This window comes from Simochromis diagramma, unplaced genomic scaffold (assembly GCF_900408965.1).
Source record: "Simochromis diagramma unplaced genomic scaffold, fSimDia1.1 OVJJ01000672.1, whole genome shotgun sequence".
Lineage (NCBI taxonomy): Eukaryota > Metazoa > Chordata > Actinopteri > Cichliformes > Cichlidae > Simochromis > Simochromis diagramma.
The window spans coordinates 128,043-143,301 of record NW_024387215.1 but is presented as its reverse complement, the minus strand read 5'-3'; the positions used below and the strand labels follow the sequence as shown (position 1 = coordinate 143,301).

At 38.9% G+C, this 15,259-nt stretch overlaps 1 protein-coding gene across 2 annotated transcripts; it reads right to left on the bottom strand.

The window, feature by feature from the left end:
• Positions 1 to 5,156: 5,156 nt before the first annotated feature.
• On the bottom strand, positions 5,157 to 10,363 carry LOC120746511 (butyrophilin subfamily 3 member A2-like). Of its 2 annotated transcripts, XM_040051933.1 has the most exons (6): positions 10,110 to 10,362; positions 9,553 to 9,894; positions 8,509 to 8,787; positions 8,306 to 8,425; positions 6,583 to 7,029; positions 5,158 to 6,442 (listed from the first exon to the last, which is right to left on the bottom strand). In XM_040051933.1, the coding sequence occupies exons 1-5, from the start codon at positions 10,213 to 10,215 to the stop codon at positions 6,587 to 6,589; spliced, it is 1,290 nt and encodes a 429-aa protein (XP_039907867.1). In that variant the 5' UTR covers positions 10,216 to 10,362; the 3' UTR covers positions 5,158 to 6,442; positions 6,583 to 6,586. The 2 variants fall into 2 exon arrangements, with proteins under 2 accessions (XP_039907865.1, XP_039907867.1); XM_040051931.1 differs by having other exon boundaries at positions 5,157 to 7,029; positions 10,110 to 10,363.
• Between the last annotated feature and the right edge of the window lie 4,896 nt (positions 10,364 to 15,259).

Here is a 15,259-nt window from a genome sequence, read left to right as displayed (position 1 = left end):
GTCATCCATCGCTCCCAGGCCGCTCGCAGCCTTACTTTGAACGGGCGGTTCACACCGATGTCCAGCGGTTGGAGTTCCTTTGTCAGGCCTCCCGGAATGACAGCAAGCTCACAGTTCATTTGCTTCACAAGTTTTTTCACATCGGCTGTGAGATGGGCACGCATAGAGTCACAGATCAACAGCGATGGTGATGCGTGGAAAAAACCACCTGGTCTCCTTACATACACCTCCCTCAGCCAGTCTTTCATCATTTCCTCATCCATCCAGCCCTTTTCATTTGCCTTAATGATGATTTCTGCTGGAAACTTCTCTTTAGGCAAAGTCTTTCGCTTAAAAATCACCATAGGCGGCAGTTTCTGTCCATTAGCATGGCAGCCAAGCACAACAGTAAAAGAAGACTTTTCATACCCCGTTGTGCGTATCGCTACCGTGCTGGTCCCCTTCTTCTCCACAGTGTGACTCACCGGGATGTCAAAAGTGAGCGGGACCTCGTCCATGTTTGTGATGTGGCTGGGCTGGATGTTTTTGTCGCCGATGTGTTTGCTGCAGTAGGAGCGGAAGATGGCCAACTTTTCCTTATAATCCGCTGGAAGTTGCTGCGCTACCGTAGTCCTGGTCCGGATGGAAAAATGGCACCGTTTCATAAAACGAAAGCACCAAGACGGACCTCCTTGGAAATGTTCAATGTTCATCTCTTCAGCTAGTGAAACTGCTTTTAGCCGAATGGTGACCGTCGAAACGCTTCTCCCGCTCGCTCTTTGCTCGATGATCCACCGCTCGAGTCTTTCCTCCAACTCGAGCCACCTCGCCTTATGTCCGCGGAAACTCAGCTGCGTTTTCTTGACCTGTCGGAGCTTGTTTTCCAGCTTCCTCCATTTGCGAACCATCGATTCGTTAATCTTAAATTCTCTCGCCGCTGCTCGATTTCCATGTTCCTCCGCGTAGCTGATGGCCTTCAGTTTAAACTGTGCTTCGTAAGCGTGTCTCTTTGCCATTTTCAGGGTTGTTAAAACAACGATGTCCTGCATAATGCACATACCTGTTCTTTTATACAGGTATGTGCGATTGTCCCGGTATATACGATCAACGCCCACACTTCACCCTTTAACGTTCTCATGGTGTTCTCTACTACGTCCTCCTTACAACACATAGGGCGCACCGCGCTATAGGGCGCGCCGCACTTTTTGAAGAAAATCTAAGACTTTTAAGTGCGCCTTATGGTCGTGAAAATACGGTAAGTAGGCAGGTGAGTGCAGTAGTCCAATCCTGCTTTTTTCAGTTAAGACAGCGAGCCAAGGTAAAGCCATACCTCCCAGCTAACGTGTTCAAACGCATCATTCACCTTTTCCTTACTTGCAGATTGGACTACTGCAATTCATTGTATTTTGGTCTCGACCAGGCCTCCATTTATCATCTTCAGATGGTCCAAAATGCAGCTCTTCGTCTGCTAACCGGCGCCAAACGGAGAGAGCATGTAACCCCAGTTTTAGCTTATCTACATTGGGTTCCTGTCTCCTACAGGAGACTTTTACTTTTTGTTTTTATGTCACTCAACGCCCGAGCCCCTTCGCACCTGTCTTAGCTCCTATCTGTTTCGTATAAATGATGACACTGGACGCAGCGTGTTCGGGTGATGTTTTCCAACTTTACTCGTAACCCCGGAAGCTCCCCCCACACACAGCTTTATGGGAACAGTAGTCTACCGCTACATGTTTATGCTGCAGAAGAAACCATGAGGTCCAGTTCAAAATTAATGCTATCCATCCCTTGGACTAAACTCAAATCGTGGGATGATAGAGCCTTCTCTGTGGCAGGTCCCAAACTTTGGAGCAGTCTTCTCCTAAATATTAGATCTGCACAAACACTTGATCAATTTAAATCACTTAGGTCTGTTTATGTTGTAACTTTTTGTGCTATTTGTGCTTAGATCTGGTCCACTTCTCAGCCTTAGAAACAACACTGATGGCAGGTTCGAAAAAAAATGCCATGTCATCACCAACTACTGTTTTGATTGACAGGGTAACATGTAAGAGCTATTTGCACTAATAAAGAGTAATACTCAGACCATTATCTTTACTGTTTAAAGTTAAAATGTCCACAATTTAGACTTTAATTGCAGAATATTTTATTAGAGATATAAATTCCACAATCAATTCACAGGTTCAAAGTTTGGACTTCCATTACCCCTTTTAGTGTCCCTGCTAGAATTTTCACCTCTTTTCACCTCCAGTCTTCTGAACTGCTCATCTCACAGAAGACAAAGGGGAAGAACCCAAAATCTCTTTTATACCCAATGTTCCCTCTAAGCTGCGCACGTGCGCAATTGCGCACTGCTGGCACAGTCTCTGCGCACAGAAAACCTGTGTTGAGCACAAAAAAAATCTAACCTGAATAGAAATTAAAACTTCAACAATTCTGTTTTGCAGTGTTAGTAAGTGACTGGCTGCTACCGTATGGGATTAGAACGATGCCACCTTATCCCATAGTCCAGCCAATAATGTGATTCACATTCATATATACGCAGCTAATTAACGTTGTTGACAGGCTATGACAGCGTCCTTATATGCCGACACCGGTGTTTTAGCTAGCAAAGCTGCGTGGCTGATGTGGAGTGAAGCCACGTTAATGACAACGTATACAACCATTGGAGATGTGAGCAGGACAGACAGAACAACTGATGGAGAAAGTGTGGACTTTATACCAGTTTTTAAATTGTGTTGATAGGCCACATAAAACCAGAGTTGTGATAAAAATATACGCAATGTTTGGTTTTTTTCCTGAATACTGTCGTTGTTTATATTTACTGCGGGAAGAAACGGTCTATAAGAAAAAACGCTCGAAAGCGCTTTCCGCCTGTGAGCAAAAACAAAACCAAAAACACCCCCACCCTTCCCTATTGGTCGAAAAAAGTACCATGTCGACCAATCAAAAAATGATATGGCAACATGGCATCTAGTTGTTAAGAAACGGGGGGAAGTTTTAGGAGTGACGGCAGTGTTTTGAGATGTGAGATGTGAGAGATTTGCAACATAGCGCAAATCTTATGTAGTTAGTATGTTGTGTAGTCAATAGTTTTGTTGTGTGTGTCAGAAAAATGAGGCGACTGCTGAATGTTACAGGTTTTACAGGAGTGATACATCTCCTGTTGTCAGGCCTGCAGGTACAGAAATTATTTTTGGAGTGGCACAAATGATTTGTATGGCATCAAACTTGATGCAGAACACCTGATTGTTCTGTAAACAGTTTGAAATGTTTATTTTAAAAAAACACCTTGGCTGCATTAAAAAAATAAATAGCTGCAAAAAACTTTGTTGTTTGCCAAACTGAGTTACTTTTTTGAAGAAGTAACTATATAATTAATTGCCCAACATTGGTCATTATATACTGTATTTTGCAGACAGAGTTACAGGACTCTCTCCCAGACCACAGACTCAGACTCATAATACAAGCCAGAGCTTTGTAAAAAAAAAAAGAAAAGAAAAAAGTTGTGTTTTCAAAATTTGAGTTCATTTTTACTTCCAATAGTGTTAACATACTACACAGGTCAATGACTACATTTTTGTTTTACATTTTCATTGTAAGTGGGCTAAAGCAGTTAATTAAAAGTAGTCTAACATAAATGTAAATGATGTGATTTGATTATCTTAATAAATCATGTAACTTGGATGGATTCAATGCTGACATGATCACAGTGCACACGTCTGATGTCGCTCACAGTGGTCCAAGGGACCGCTCAGGGAGTTTGTGTGTTCGCTCAGACACGTGAAAAATTAGAGGGAACATTGTTTATACCCCATTTTTACCTGCTCACCCTTTCTCCCCTTTCTCATACTGGGCATCACATCTTCACATTTTGGACATCCAATCAAGTGGTTGATATTTTATCACCCGATGTCCACCCACACCTTATCTGTCACTCTCTGTCTCTCTGACTTATATGATTTAACACAAAGATTGTACTTTTAAACTTTGAAATCAATTCATTACATTTCCTTTGTTTTTCTTAACATTCTTTAGCACATTTTCACACGAAAATTTATTGTAACATAATTCAAACACAGCGGAATACTTTCACCTCTTTAAACTCTGTTAATTCACTTTTTAAAAATTATTTATTTTATTAAACTTCTTTTATTAAATCATACATTTTGTAGTCAGACATTTTATTAAATTAGTGGCCCCAGGCTGTCACTTTCACCCCCCATCCTGCACCACCAGTGTTGGGAAGGTTACTTTTAAAATGTATTCCATTACAGAATACAGAATACATGCCCCAAAATGTATTCTGTAACGTATTCCGTTACGTTACTCAATGACAGTAACGTATTCCGAATACTTTGGATTACTTAATATATTATCATGCTTTTTACAACAACGTGAATATACTATTGCTGTGTGATTTATTACTATTACTGAAGGTCCGCGACTCCGAACTGTAGTAAAGGGACCTCTGACTAATACGGCGGGGTCCCTGTAGGCTCGTAGCCGAAAAATAGCTTTACTTTGTTGTGTGGGTCAACTTTTCTTGCGAGAGACAGAGAGAGGCGTTGAAAGGCTGCTCCAACGGAACTTATTGTTTTCGGAGGAAAACACGAACACTGTGTACAGTCGAGTCTTAATAGCTTACTTACAACTGGGCTCGTCAGGCTCTCTTCTTGGCTGAAGTGGTTATTATTATATTTACATGCTTCCAGCTCCCGTTTTTCCTCGATGACAACTCGTACCTTTCCACTCCCCTTTTTCTCCCTCCTCGCGCTCACAGACCCATAACGTGTATGGCAGTCCATTCTCCCTGCAACACGGACTACACTGCCCATGATGCTACATTCTTTAGAGCTATGCTTGTAGCATTCTGCCTGTTAGCTTAGCACAACAACAACAACAACGAAAAGGTGCTCTCTCACCCAGGAAACACACAGTCGCAGAGAGAGAGAGAGAGCGTCGCCCTGTAACCATGGCAACCGTAACGCTGCCGCCTGGAAAGACAGAACGTAGCTGTCAAACAAAACCCAAACAGTCCTGACCCGCGACAAAATGAAACAGGAAAGTACCCCAGTGTATTCCATTTATTTCAACAAAGTAACTGTATTCTAAATACCACCTTTTTAAACGGTAACTGTAACGGAATACAGTTACTCATATTTTGTATTTTAAATACGTAACGGCGGTACATGTATTCCGTTACTCCCCAACACTGTGCACCACACACCCACACACACACCAAGGTCAGACTCTTGGTGAGGAATTAGACACAAAACTGTAAAGGTTGAAGTTGTTCATGAGCACTTACACACCACCACAAAACTCAGACATTAAAACAGTTATTTCCATTAATCAAACTTTGTTTCTCATTGAAATATTGATCTAATATTGATCAAACTTATATTTTGATTCATCTTTGATTAAAAATAAAAAAGCTTTATTTATGAGGAAATAGAGGGAAAGCTCTGTTTTAGAACTTTGATGACTTTTAGGCTACGTCTACACTAGTCCGGATAAATTTGAAAATGGCGTTTTCATCTTAAAACGCTCCGCGTCCACACTACCATTTTCAGTCGTTTTCACAGAGTTGTGTGTACACATTGAAACGTCCAAAAACGTTGCGGCAAAATGTTGAGGAAAAGCACCAACTTTTTTAAATGGACTAACAATTAGGTGGAGTTGTTGCTGCGAGTAACACAAAAGTACAAAGTTGCAAAAGCGAGTGAGAATTAAAGAATTTGAAGAAAAGCTATCTGGAGCATGTACAAACTGATATTAATCTTTAATAGAGCTGTCAAAATTGAGAGCAAACAAAACAATTGCTGTAACAACTGCCCTCCGCTGTCTTAGTTTAATTGGTCACATGACTGCAACACATGACTAAAATGCGTCATGGTTTTCAAAAAAGGTTCCAGGTACGCTGTTCACACTGCAATGCGAAAACGGCGTTTTTAAATGTATCCGCTTTGAAGAGCGTTTTCAAAACGCTCCATTTTCCTTGACTGAAAACGGAGAGAAAAAGATGCGTTTTCAAACGAAAACGTATTAGTGTGACCTTGTGTGTGGCCTTACTCACATAAGTCTGAATATTAAGACCTTTTAATCTCTTTAATCTTTTAATCTCTCTCACCTCTGATCTAGAGATGACTGGGGGGGACTTTAGTCTCTTTCTACCCCAGATCTCACAACAATACAATACATACAGCATATTTTCATATTTTCTTCTTTCTCTCACAGTGTAATTCTTACTTTCACACAGACAGAAGATTAAAAAGATTAAATAATATTGATACATTTTATCATAACAAAATCTCCTATGATAAAATACAGTCAAAATGTCTTGTTTAAGTGTATATAATATAAATTTAAAGCAAATAAATAAAGACATATCAGGTATCGCATCGCAAAATGACAGCAATGCAAAATCCATGTTTTATTTATCGTGTTACTCTGTTGCTTGCTGAGGAAAAAAGAAAAAAATAGGGTTAGGTTCACTACTGAAGACACTGGGAACATAAACTGAACACAACATGACAGTTTGTATGTGTGATTTTAGCATGACACATATTAAAGAAAAACTCATCCTGGGTTCTTACACACCTGTTCATTGTTTCTCGCTTGTTTCTCTGACAGTTTCTTCAAAATCTTTTTCATTTCTTTGTTTCTCTCTCAAGTGTTTAATAATTTGTTCCTTGTCTTTTTCTAACTTTCCCTTTCTTTCTGTCATCTGGATTATAATGTTCTCTGTTTCCTCCATTAGTTTGTCTGTCATCTTTAACAGTTCATCATGTACTTCCATTCTCTTTTCCAGGTCCTTTTCTTTATTTGTAAGCTTTTGCCTTTGTTTGCCTTTATCCAAAGCCAAAGCTGGGATAGTCTCCAACATGATTTCTTTCTTCTCTGTCTTGTCCTCCTGAATCAGTGTGATGAGTTTTTCTCTCTGATTCTTCAGAGATGTCTTCTGCTCCTTGAGTTTTTTAATGGTTTGTTGGACATGTTCTAAGTCTTCCTCATTGTTCTGAAACTCATCTTCAAGTCTTTTGTTTTCTGTTAGAATAAAAATGTAGGAAAAAAATGTTTAAACCTAATATGGCTGAGAGCTAAAACACATACTTGGAAACAATGCTAAGGATGCTTCTTAAAACAAAACAAAACAAACAAGCAAAAAAATCTAGACTCTTCAAGACTATTAATTACTGTATAATATAATACTAATTTAAATAAATAAATGAAAACATGAAACAATCTTGAGTGGAATGTATATCCACATACATATCAATATAAGGGTTTAATATAAATACCCTGTATTTAACTGTATTTATGTAGATCATAGGGATAAAATTTTGGTAATTTCTATGTATTACACATGTGCTGGCAGTTCTAAATTACTATACCAGTATTAAAATGTAAATACAAATAGACAGTTTGAAGCATTACTATTACATTAGAGAGTTGCTGCCAATTTTATTCAAAATCACATATCTATTCATACATATTTATACATATTTTTCACATTTTAATTTCCTTTCACTTTGTTGTTTATAGAAGTAAATAAGTGCGAACATGATATTTTGGTGGCAATACTTACAATCAGGATGAAGCACAAAAAGTTTTTTTTTTCAGTATTATTGTTGCTATAATAATAATTTTACAGTGGATGATTTCCTCAAATATCTTTACCTATAACCCCCCCAAAAGGCCTCAGTCACAATAGAGGAAAATTTTTACACATTCAGCAGGTCGTTGTGGCAACCAGTTGGTCTTTTAGAGGTTGAGGGTGTTGCACAGGTCGTTAATGGGATGCAAACTGCCAATAAATAATCACAGTCTGACTTACCACACTGAATTACCACTTAGTTTATAAATGCAGACAGAGAGTAAAGATATTGCAGTCAATCTGCACTGATGAGACCAACTCTACATGTCTGTAACACATCTTATTGTAACACAGGACTCTAGTCAAATTGTTACCAGCTGGTTATATTCTTTTATAAAAGTAAAGTTGTTGAGAGCCTTCAATTTTGCTGGTAAACCGCTGCCCTGCAGCAATTACATGAACTGCATCTTCAAAGCAACAATTACAAAGGCAATGAGATTACAAGATCACTGCTGTAATAATTTTGGTCATGCTGCAGTCTCCATCCACTGTTTTGCCTAGGGTGCCTTTAACATAACTGTTTATGTGTTTGTGTCATTTTTATTTGAATCACGTTTGTACTTCTTAGCCCTTAATTTTAAAGGCAGTTACACTAAAACAAGACATTAAAAAGGTCTGATGATAATTTGAGGTTGGGGTAAAAAGTGCTATGAAGTTTGAACTTACCGGTTTTCTTTTGTCCACACTTCCATATTAGGAATATTACTGTCCCGACGCTTATTAAACAGACAGCCAAGTTGATGATAATGTGAACAGCAGTATTAGACTGGACCATAAAGAGATCACCTGTGAATATAAGGAGACAAAATGTTCTAGATTCTACTTTCTGTAACTGAAAATTAATGTGAGTGATAAAAAAGCATTTCTACCTGAAACATGGATGTGTGTCTCTTTGATTTGACTGATATTCTTCTGTTGAACTTTGCAGGTGAAGCTGTAGCTCTGTCCTTTCTCCACAGTCACTTTACTGCTGACAGCATAGAGCCCATCAGAACCTCTGACAATCTTTGTAGGTTCCACAGAAATGGGTTTTCCCTCACTGTACACCCACAACATCTGAGGCTCTGGATACCAGCCATTAGATTTACACTCTAACACCATTTTATTTTTGACATTGGTGAGTTCTATGACTGGTGAGGAAACTGAACCTGCAAAGAAAAGAATTAAATAGTTACAGTTTTCCCAAATTTATCTCTGATCAATCTTAACTCACATTGTTCTTGTCCTAAGAGACTTATAGATTGGCCCAATGATATGTGAAATCAACATTGCCAATCTGGCTGGACAAAATTCGAATATTCTTATTTATTCCATTTGCTCTTGTCAAAATTCCTGTATATAGGATGAAATTACCCTGTACCTATCCAAGTATTTCCTTTGTCAGATCAACGTTCCTCTGATCCCTCTTGGTCGTTAAAAGGGCCACCTTGGCTGTAGAGTTTTTATCATGGGGCCAACTCCCCCTCGGTTGGCTAAACGCCCATTTAGTGGGTGCACAAATCCCCTCCAATTATAAATACTGTTGGTTTTTGTTATGCACCTCTCTTATTTGTCCAGCTGTTCCATGTGCTACACTGGTCAGGTTGTGTACCCCTATGGCCAGAATACTAGATTGCCAGTGATTCAGTAGGGATTCCCTCTTGTCAGTTTGTGTCGGTATGCTCAGTCCAAATATATGTTCAAGAAGCATTTTTAGCCCAAATCAGAGCTGGTTTGGTTACCCAAAATAAATGCACTTCTATTCTCAACTCACATGTCTGTGATCCACTTTCTACTGGAGCTGACACAAGTGTTCCTTTATCCTACTTGTCATTCTGAGTGCCCTTTGACCCTCAATATCTATGTTGCTTAAAGTCTTTCTTCACATCTAAATTGCAAAGTGAAGAAATTAATCTAAATTAAATGAAACTTACCTACAGCAAGCGTCACCACAGTTTCTGCATTAAATTTAGGTACAAGGCATTTGTATGTTCCTGCATCAGAGAGTTGCACTGTGGAGAGTTTCAATGAAACGTCTCCACACTGCAGTTTGTTGACAGAGAGTGATGTTCTTCCTGTGTACAAAGGATTCTGCTCAGTCAGAAGCTCCACACCCTCTCGCCTCACATAGACAGATCTAGGTTTGAGGTCCTTTCTGGACCAATCCACAGTCAGGTCAACAGCATCCACAGCAGGTTCCAGGTGGCATGGCAAAATGATGTCATCACCAATCATGGCCACTACTGGCTGAGTTGGACCAATCATCTGATGCTGACCTAACAAATTTAGACACACAAACAAATTCTGCAGTTTTGTAATTCTGAAGACTTCATGAGTTTCCAAGATCAGGCTGAGTAAGATATGTAACTGATTTATTTAACTAAATCAACATAAACTGTTGCTGTTACAGTGTTTGTTTTCATGTTCTGTTAAAAAACTACAGGTAAGTACTTTAAACTGTGGATTTTCTAAATGTTGGTGTGCAACTTACCACCACAAGATTGTGTTAAAAAAATGAGGATCACAACATGTTGCAAAACCAAGCGATGTCTATCCTTTATACGACTCATTCTAGATGTCTGCAAAAAAAAGGGCATATATCAAATCTGCAAAAACAACACACACACTCCAGCCCTGGAGAGCTGGTGTCGTGCAGGTTTTAGATGTGTCTTTGATCCAACACAGCTTATTTAAATGGCTAAATTACCTCCTCAACATGTTTTGAACTTCTCCAGGGGCCTGGTAATGAACTAATCATTTGAGTCGAGTGTGTTGACCCAGGGTGAGATCTAAAACCTGCAGGAGACCAGCTCTCGAGTTCGACACCCCTGCACTAAGCCATTCTCATGCTAAAATGCCCTTAAAAAATTCCGTTATTTTAAAATAAAATTCTTAAAAGGTAATCATTTAAAATGTACTCCTCTCCAGACAAACAGTTACAAGACAGATCAATTGCATTGCAGGAAATATGGATATTCAGTTAAAAGACAAACTGGAAAATTATGACTTTTTCTTGTGATGTCCCTGTTCCTCACCGGCTGACTCTGTGTTGTTTGTTTTTTTCCTTTGTGCTCTCTCTCTCCTCTGCCAGGGCGGTGCTCATTATGGGCTCCCCTCCTGGCCCACTCACCTGTGCTCACCGTCACACCTGCAGCCAATTCCCAGCTGATTTGGAGCACTATTTATGATGGTGGACCTGTGTCATCCTTCACTGGATTGTTGAGCCATCAGCATCTGCCCGTGACCTGAGCACTTGTTGCAGGCTGCTGAGTTTGCATATTTTGCTGTGAAGTACAGCCAGACTTTGACCGCTTCGCCTTGGGCATTTTAATCTGTAGCTCTGCTCTAAAAGAACGTACGTACCTGGCCCCACCTACTATCCTCGGAAACGTAAAATGATTGGCTAGAATCTAAAGTGTATCACAGCTCAGGAAAAAAAAAAAGCACCGAAATAAGCACCGAAATGTGCGCTGCTTTTCGGTCTGGTTACTACCGTTTATGTCAGATCCGGTGCCATCATGGCACCGGATACCGGTACCCATCCCTAGCGAGCGGGTCTGCAGAGATCTGAGAAAGAGCAAATGCAAGAGCAAATGCGAGAGGGGCTGTTACTATGTGTGTATAGGATAATAGCAAACACTGAAATTAATTTTTTGCAGCAGCAATGAATTTGTTCGCTCAAGTTTAGCTTTCTTCTTTCAAAATAAATTTCTCCTCAAAATGCAACACTTGTACTTGCACATTCTTTTCACGTGCTCTCATTTTTTTTTTTTTTTACATGTGCTCAGATAGTGGCAAAAAAATAATGCCATAGTTTTTCACAACAAATTTTAGTGTTTTGTTATAAAGTTCTTGTTTGTTTGTTCCCTGTCTCAAAAACAAACACACACACACAGACACACACACACAAACCCCACAAACCAAAGAAACAAATAAAAGAGAACGACTTACCACAGATGAAGACTCCAGACTATGACACAGTGATCCAAACTTTCACTGTCAAAGTGAAATGAGTCACTGAAGCTGAGCAGGAAGCAGGAACTAATGAGTCACTGCAAACCTGACATTCCTGTCTGATCAGTTTCTAGTGTTCTATCTATTAGATAAACACTGAGCACTATGAACACAGGGACAGTTGCCTTTAATTGCATATATTTCATCAATCAGATCAGTACAGATCATGTGTAAAACAAAGATAAGCTCAAAATAGTTTCAGCAGTTTCTTATCACCTTCAATAAGGAGCTCATGTTGTTGGTAGCATTTGCACTTCATTCTCTCTGTAAACACAACAGCTCTAAAAGTTTTGAACGTATTCTGATTAAAACTCTGTAGGCTGTAGATCATGTTATAACAATTCAATTAAAATCTGTCTTACATCCACCAAATTCAACTTTATGATTTGTTGGTGGAAAATTGACAAAAAGCCTTAAAACCTAGAACTACCTGGCTTAAAAGTGCGCCCGTATAATGTCAACATTTATAAAATATAAAGATTTAAACTATCATATCACATTTGAACCTCTGACCTCTTCCTAAGTTTAACAGATCACCTGGAAGTTAAAGTAAAAGGAGGCAGCACAGCTGGAACTCTGTGTGTTCAGGACACAAATCATCGTTCATATGTCACTTCACTGTTGTGATCTTTGTAAAGAATCCATTTTTACCTCTAACATTTGTATCTTTTCATTCACAACTGCTGTTTGCAGAGGTCTGATTCGCAGCCACTGTTTGTCATCGCCACAGTTTTAGAACCTTTGACTAAATTTAATTAATAACAGAGGCAGATAAGAATAGTACATGACGTATCAAATAATAATTTCTCTAAGAAGGCTTAAAAGAACTTTATATAATGTCAAATTACTCATTAAAGTCAAAGCTAGAATAGCTCAGTGCGACATCATCAACAGTGAGTTAGATATTAAACATTTCCTGGAAGAACTCACCAACAACCAGCCGGATATCTGCAGATCTCTGCATGCTCTGTATCTCTGGGAGGAAACATCTGTATATTCCGTCATCTGAGAGCTCCACCTTCCTGATCTTGAGCGATGTAATATCATAGTAGCAATAGTGGTTACAATTGAGTAATATTATGACAGGAATTCATGTAATTGGATAATAAAGGTCCCAAAACTGGGGGTAACAATGTGAAAATAGAGCTCTGTCATAAAGTGGGAACAAGGAAGAAACAAGAACGTAATAATGTAGTAATTTCTAAGTTATTATACCTGTGGTAGTTTGTGTAATAAGCACAATAAAAACTGCAAAATGCAAAACTGTCTAGTTCTATTTAATAGCATATTAATAAACTATTAAAGCAACTTAAAAACTGTGGATTATTGCCTGGAAAAACATGTGGTAGGTTCTGTATAATAAGCATAAATAGAAACAGCCTGCAACAAGCTGGCAGCCAGTAGGTGGCAGACTGCTGCCAACTGGGAGTCTGCACTTTCAATTTTATCCCTGGATAATGTGACTTTAGCTAACATTTGCCTCTTTTTTGGCTTGCCCCGTAGAGCCATGCTTGCATAACCAATGGATTATAACATATACTTGGAATCAAGGCCATATTATAGGTTCTGCTGTAGGACTGCAGGATAAGTAAACCTTTTTTGATTTTTTAGTTATATTTAGGACCATGTGTCTTGTAGTTTTTTTGTTTTCTTTAAAAATAACTCACTGAACCACCACAGTCAAGCTTTCAGCATGTTGTACTCTCTGATAAATTTGCCTTAATATTAATTTTTTTTTTTTTTTTGCTTTTTAAAGAACTTATTTTAACATTGCACTCATCAACAAACAAATCTTCCCTAACAAAAAAAGTAACTTCAAGGACCAAATTGCATTATATTTCTACATGTCAACATACAAGTAGTGGTGACATGGGCCTAAAGAGAGAAAGAGTTTGAGACACCTGCTTTAATTAGATGATCACACGACACAGATATAAAATGGTAGAATATGTTCTCAATTATAATTTACCATAAATGCATTGCTCAGGGATAGAACAACTTAAAAGACTACAAAGGCTGAACAGCTAAGTCCTACTTATTATTTCTCCATTATTCACTTTTAGTGTTGTTCCAGCGTACATGGTTCATGTCACGGTCCTGGTTTTGGTGACCTGTAGTGTTTTGTGTATTGTTATTGTTTTTTATGATTTCTTTGTGGTTTGTGATTTCTAGTGTTTTGTAGTGGTTTAGTTCTGTGCCTGTGTGTCTCCTGTTTTACTTTGAAGGTCCGTGTCTCATGTTAATGTTTCTGGTTTTGCTCCCTTGTCTCGTTAGATGCGGATTTGTCCCAGCTGTGTTGCCCTCCTGTCTGTCATTCCCTGATCCCTGCGTTTCTCTTTGTCAGTGTCGTGTCGTACCCTTGTTCTGGCCTGTGTGTTTTGTTTCCAGTTCAGTTTCCAGCCCTCGTAGTTTTGTTCTGTTTTTTGACTAATTCCTGCAATAAAGCAGTGGAGTTAGAGTTTAAGTTCTGCCTCCACGAGTCTGCATATTGGGTTTTTTTTCCTGCCTGGCTGCACATAACAGTTCACACAGTCAGCTTGATATACTGTTGATAAAGAAATTCACTCTCACAATGGGACTACCTGTAATCATAACTCTATGACAGAATGCTAAAAATACATAATTTCTTGTAATACTATGTGGTATGTGCCATATTTATGTAATGTTGATACTTCATTTGTAAAATATCACGTCACATATAAGATGTACCAATGAGAAAATATATAAATTATGTCGATACTCATATCTTATATACACATTTATATAAACTTTTTTGTGGTCTACTTTTCCCTAGCTCTCCAGTCACATGATCATATGACACATGACTTCAAGTACTCTTCCACCCTTTTGTATCCTCCTGTCAAGGTCTGTGTGCGACAGGCAGGAAGGGAGGAAACAAAAACTCCAGGATGCGCCTCTGTCAGTGTGCCCCGGGCAGCTGTGGCTACAATGTAGCTTGCCATCACCAGTGTGTGAATGGGTGAATGACTGAATGTAGTGTAAAATGCTTTGGGGTCCTTAGGGACTGAGTAAAGTGAGGCCATTTACTTAAACTCAAAAAACCTCAGCTTTATTGCACGAGTTAAAAGAAAACCAAACTGGAAAAACTGAACAGAACACACAGGCAAGTAAAAGGATGTGACGCAACACTGAACAGAGGAAAACGCAGACAATAAATGAAAGGAGTAAATGAGGGCCAGGAGGGAAACACAGCTGACACTAAGTAAACAAGAGACGCAACACTATAAACACAGACATGGGCTAAGGGAGCACAGAGACAGGAGTAACTTGAAACACGACTGACTGGGGAAGAAGATAAACATAAAGACTGAACTAAACCTACACTAAACACGAGGAGACAGGAACAAAGCCTTGTATTTACAAAGTAGAGAAGAACTAGAGCACTGAAAATAAAACAGAAACAAAACCAAACACTCTCTACTACTACTTTCCCTTGTATAAAAATGCCCCATTTACTTCCACTAAAACCACATTTTTTAATCTCTCTGCCATTGTAGTATAAAAACATGCTTTATTTAATTTCATTTTGAAGAAAAGTTGTGATATTTGACATTTTTACTTTACTTCACCAGATTTAACCATTTTGCCATTCTAGGCCAATTGAGA

What these genes read in the sequence shown, in the direction of transcription:
- LOC120746511 (XM_040051931.1), bottom strand. Translation starts at nt 10,215, where the DNA reads ATGCCCTTTTTTTTGCAGACATCTAGAATGAGTCGTATAAAGGATAGA. An exon ending in GACACACATCCATGTTTCAG is followed by an intron (nt 8,426 to 8,508) that starts GTAGAAATGCTT and finishes TTATATTCACAG; the next exon opens with GTGATCTCTTTATGGTCCAG. An exon ending in GTGTGGACAAAAGAAAACCG is followed by an intron (nt 7,030 to 8,305) that starts GTAAGTTCAAAC and finishes TTATTCTAACAG; the next exon opens with AAAACAAAAGACTTGAAGAT.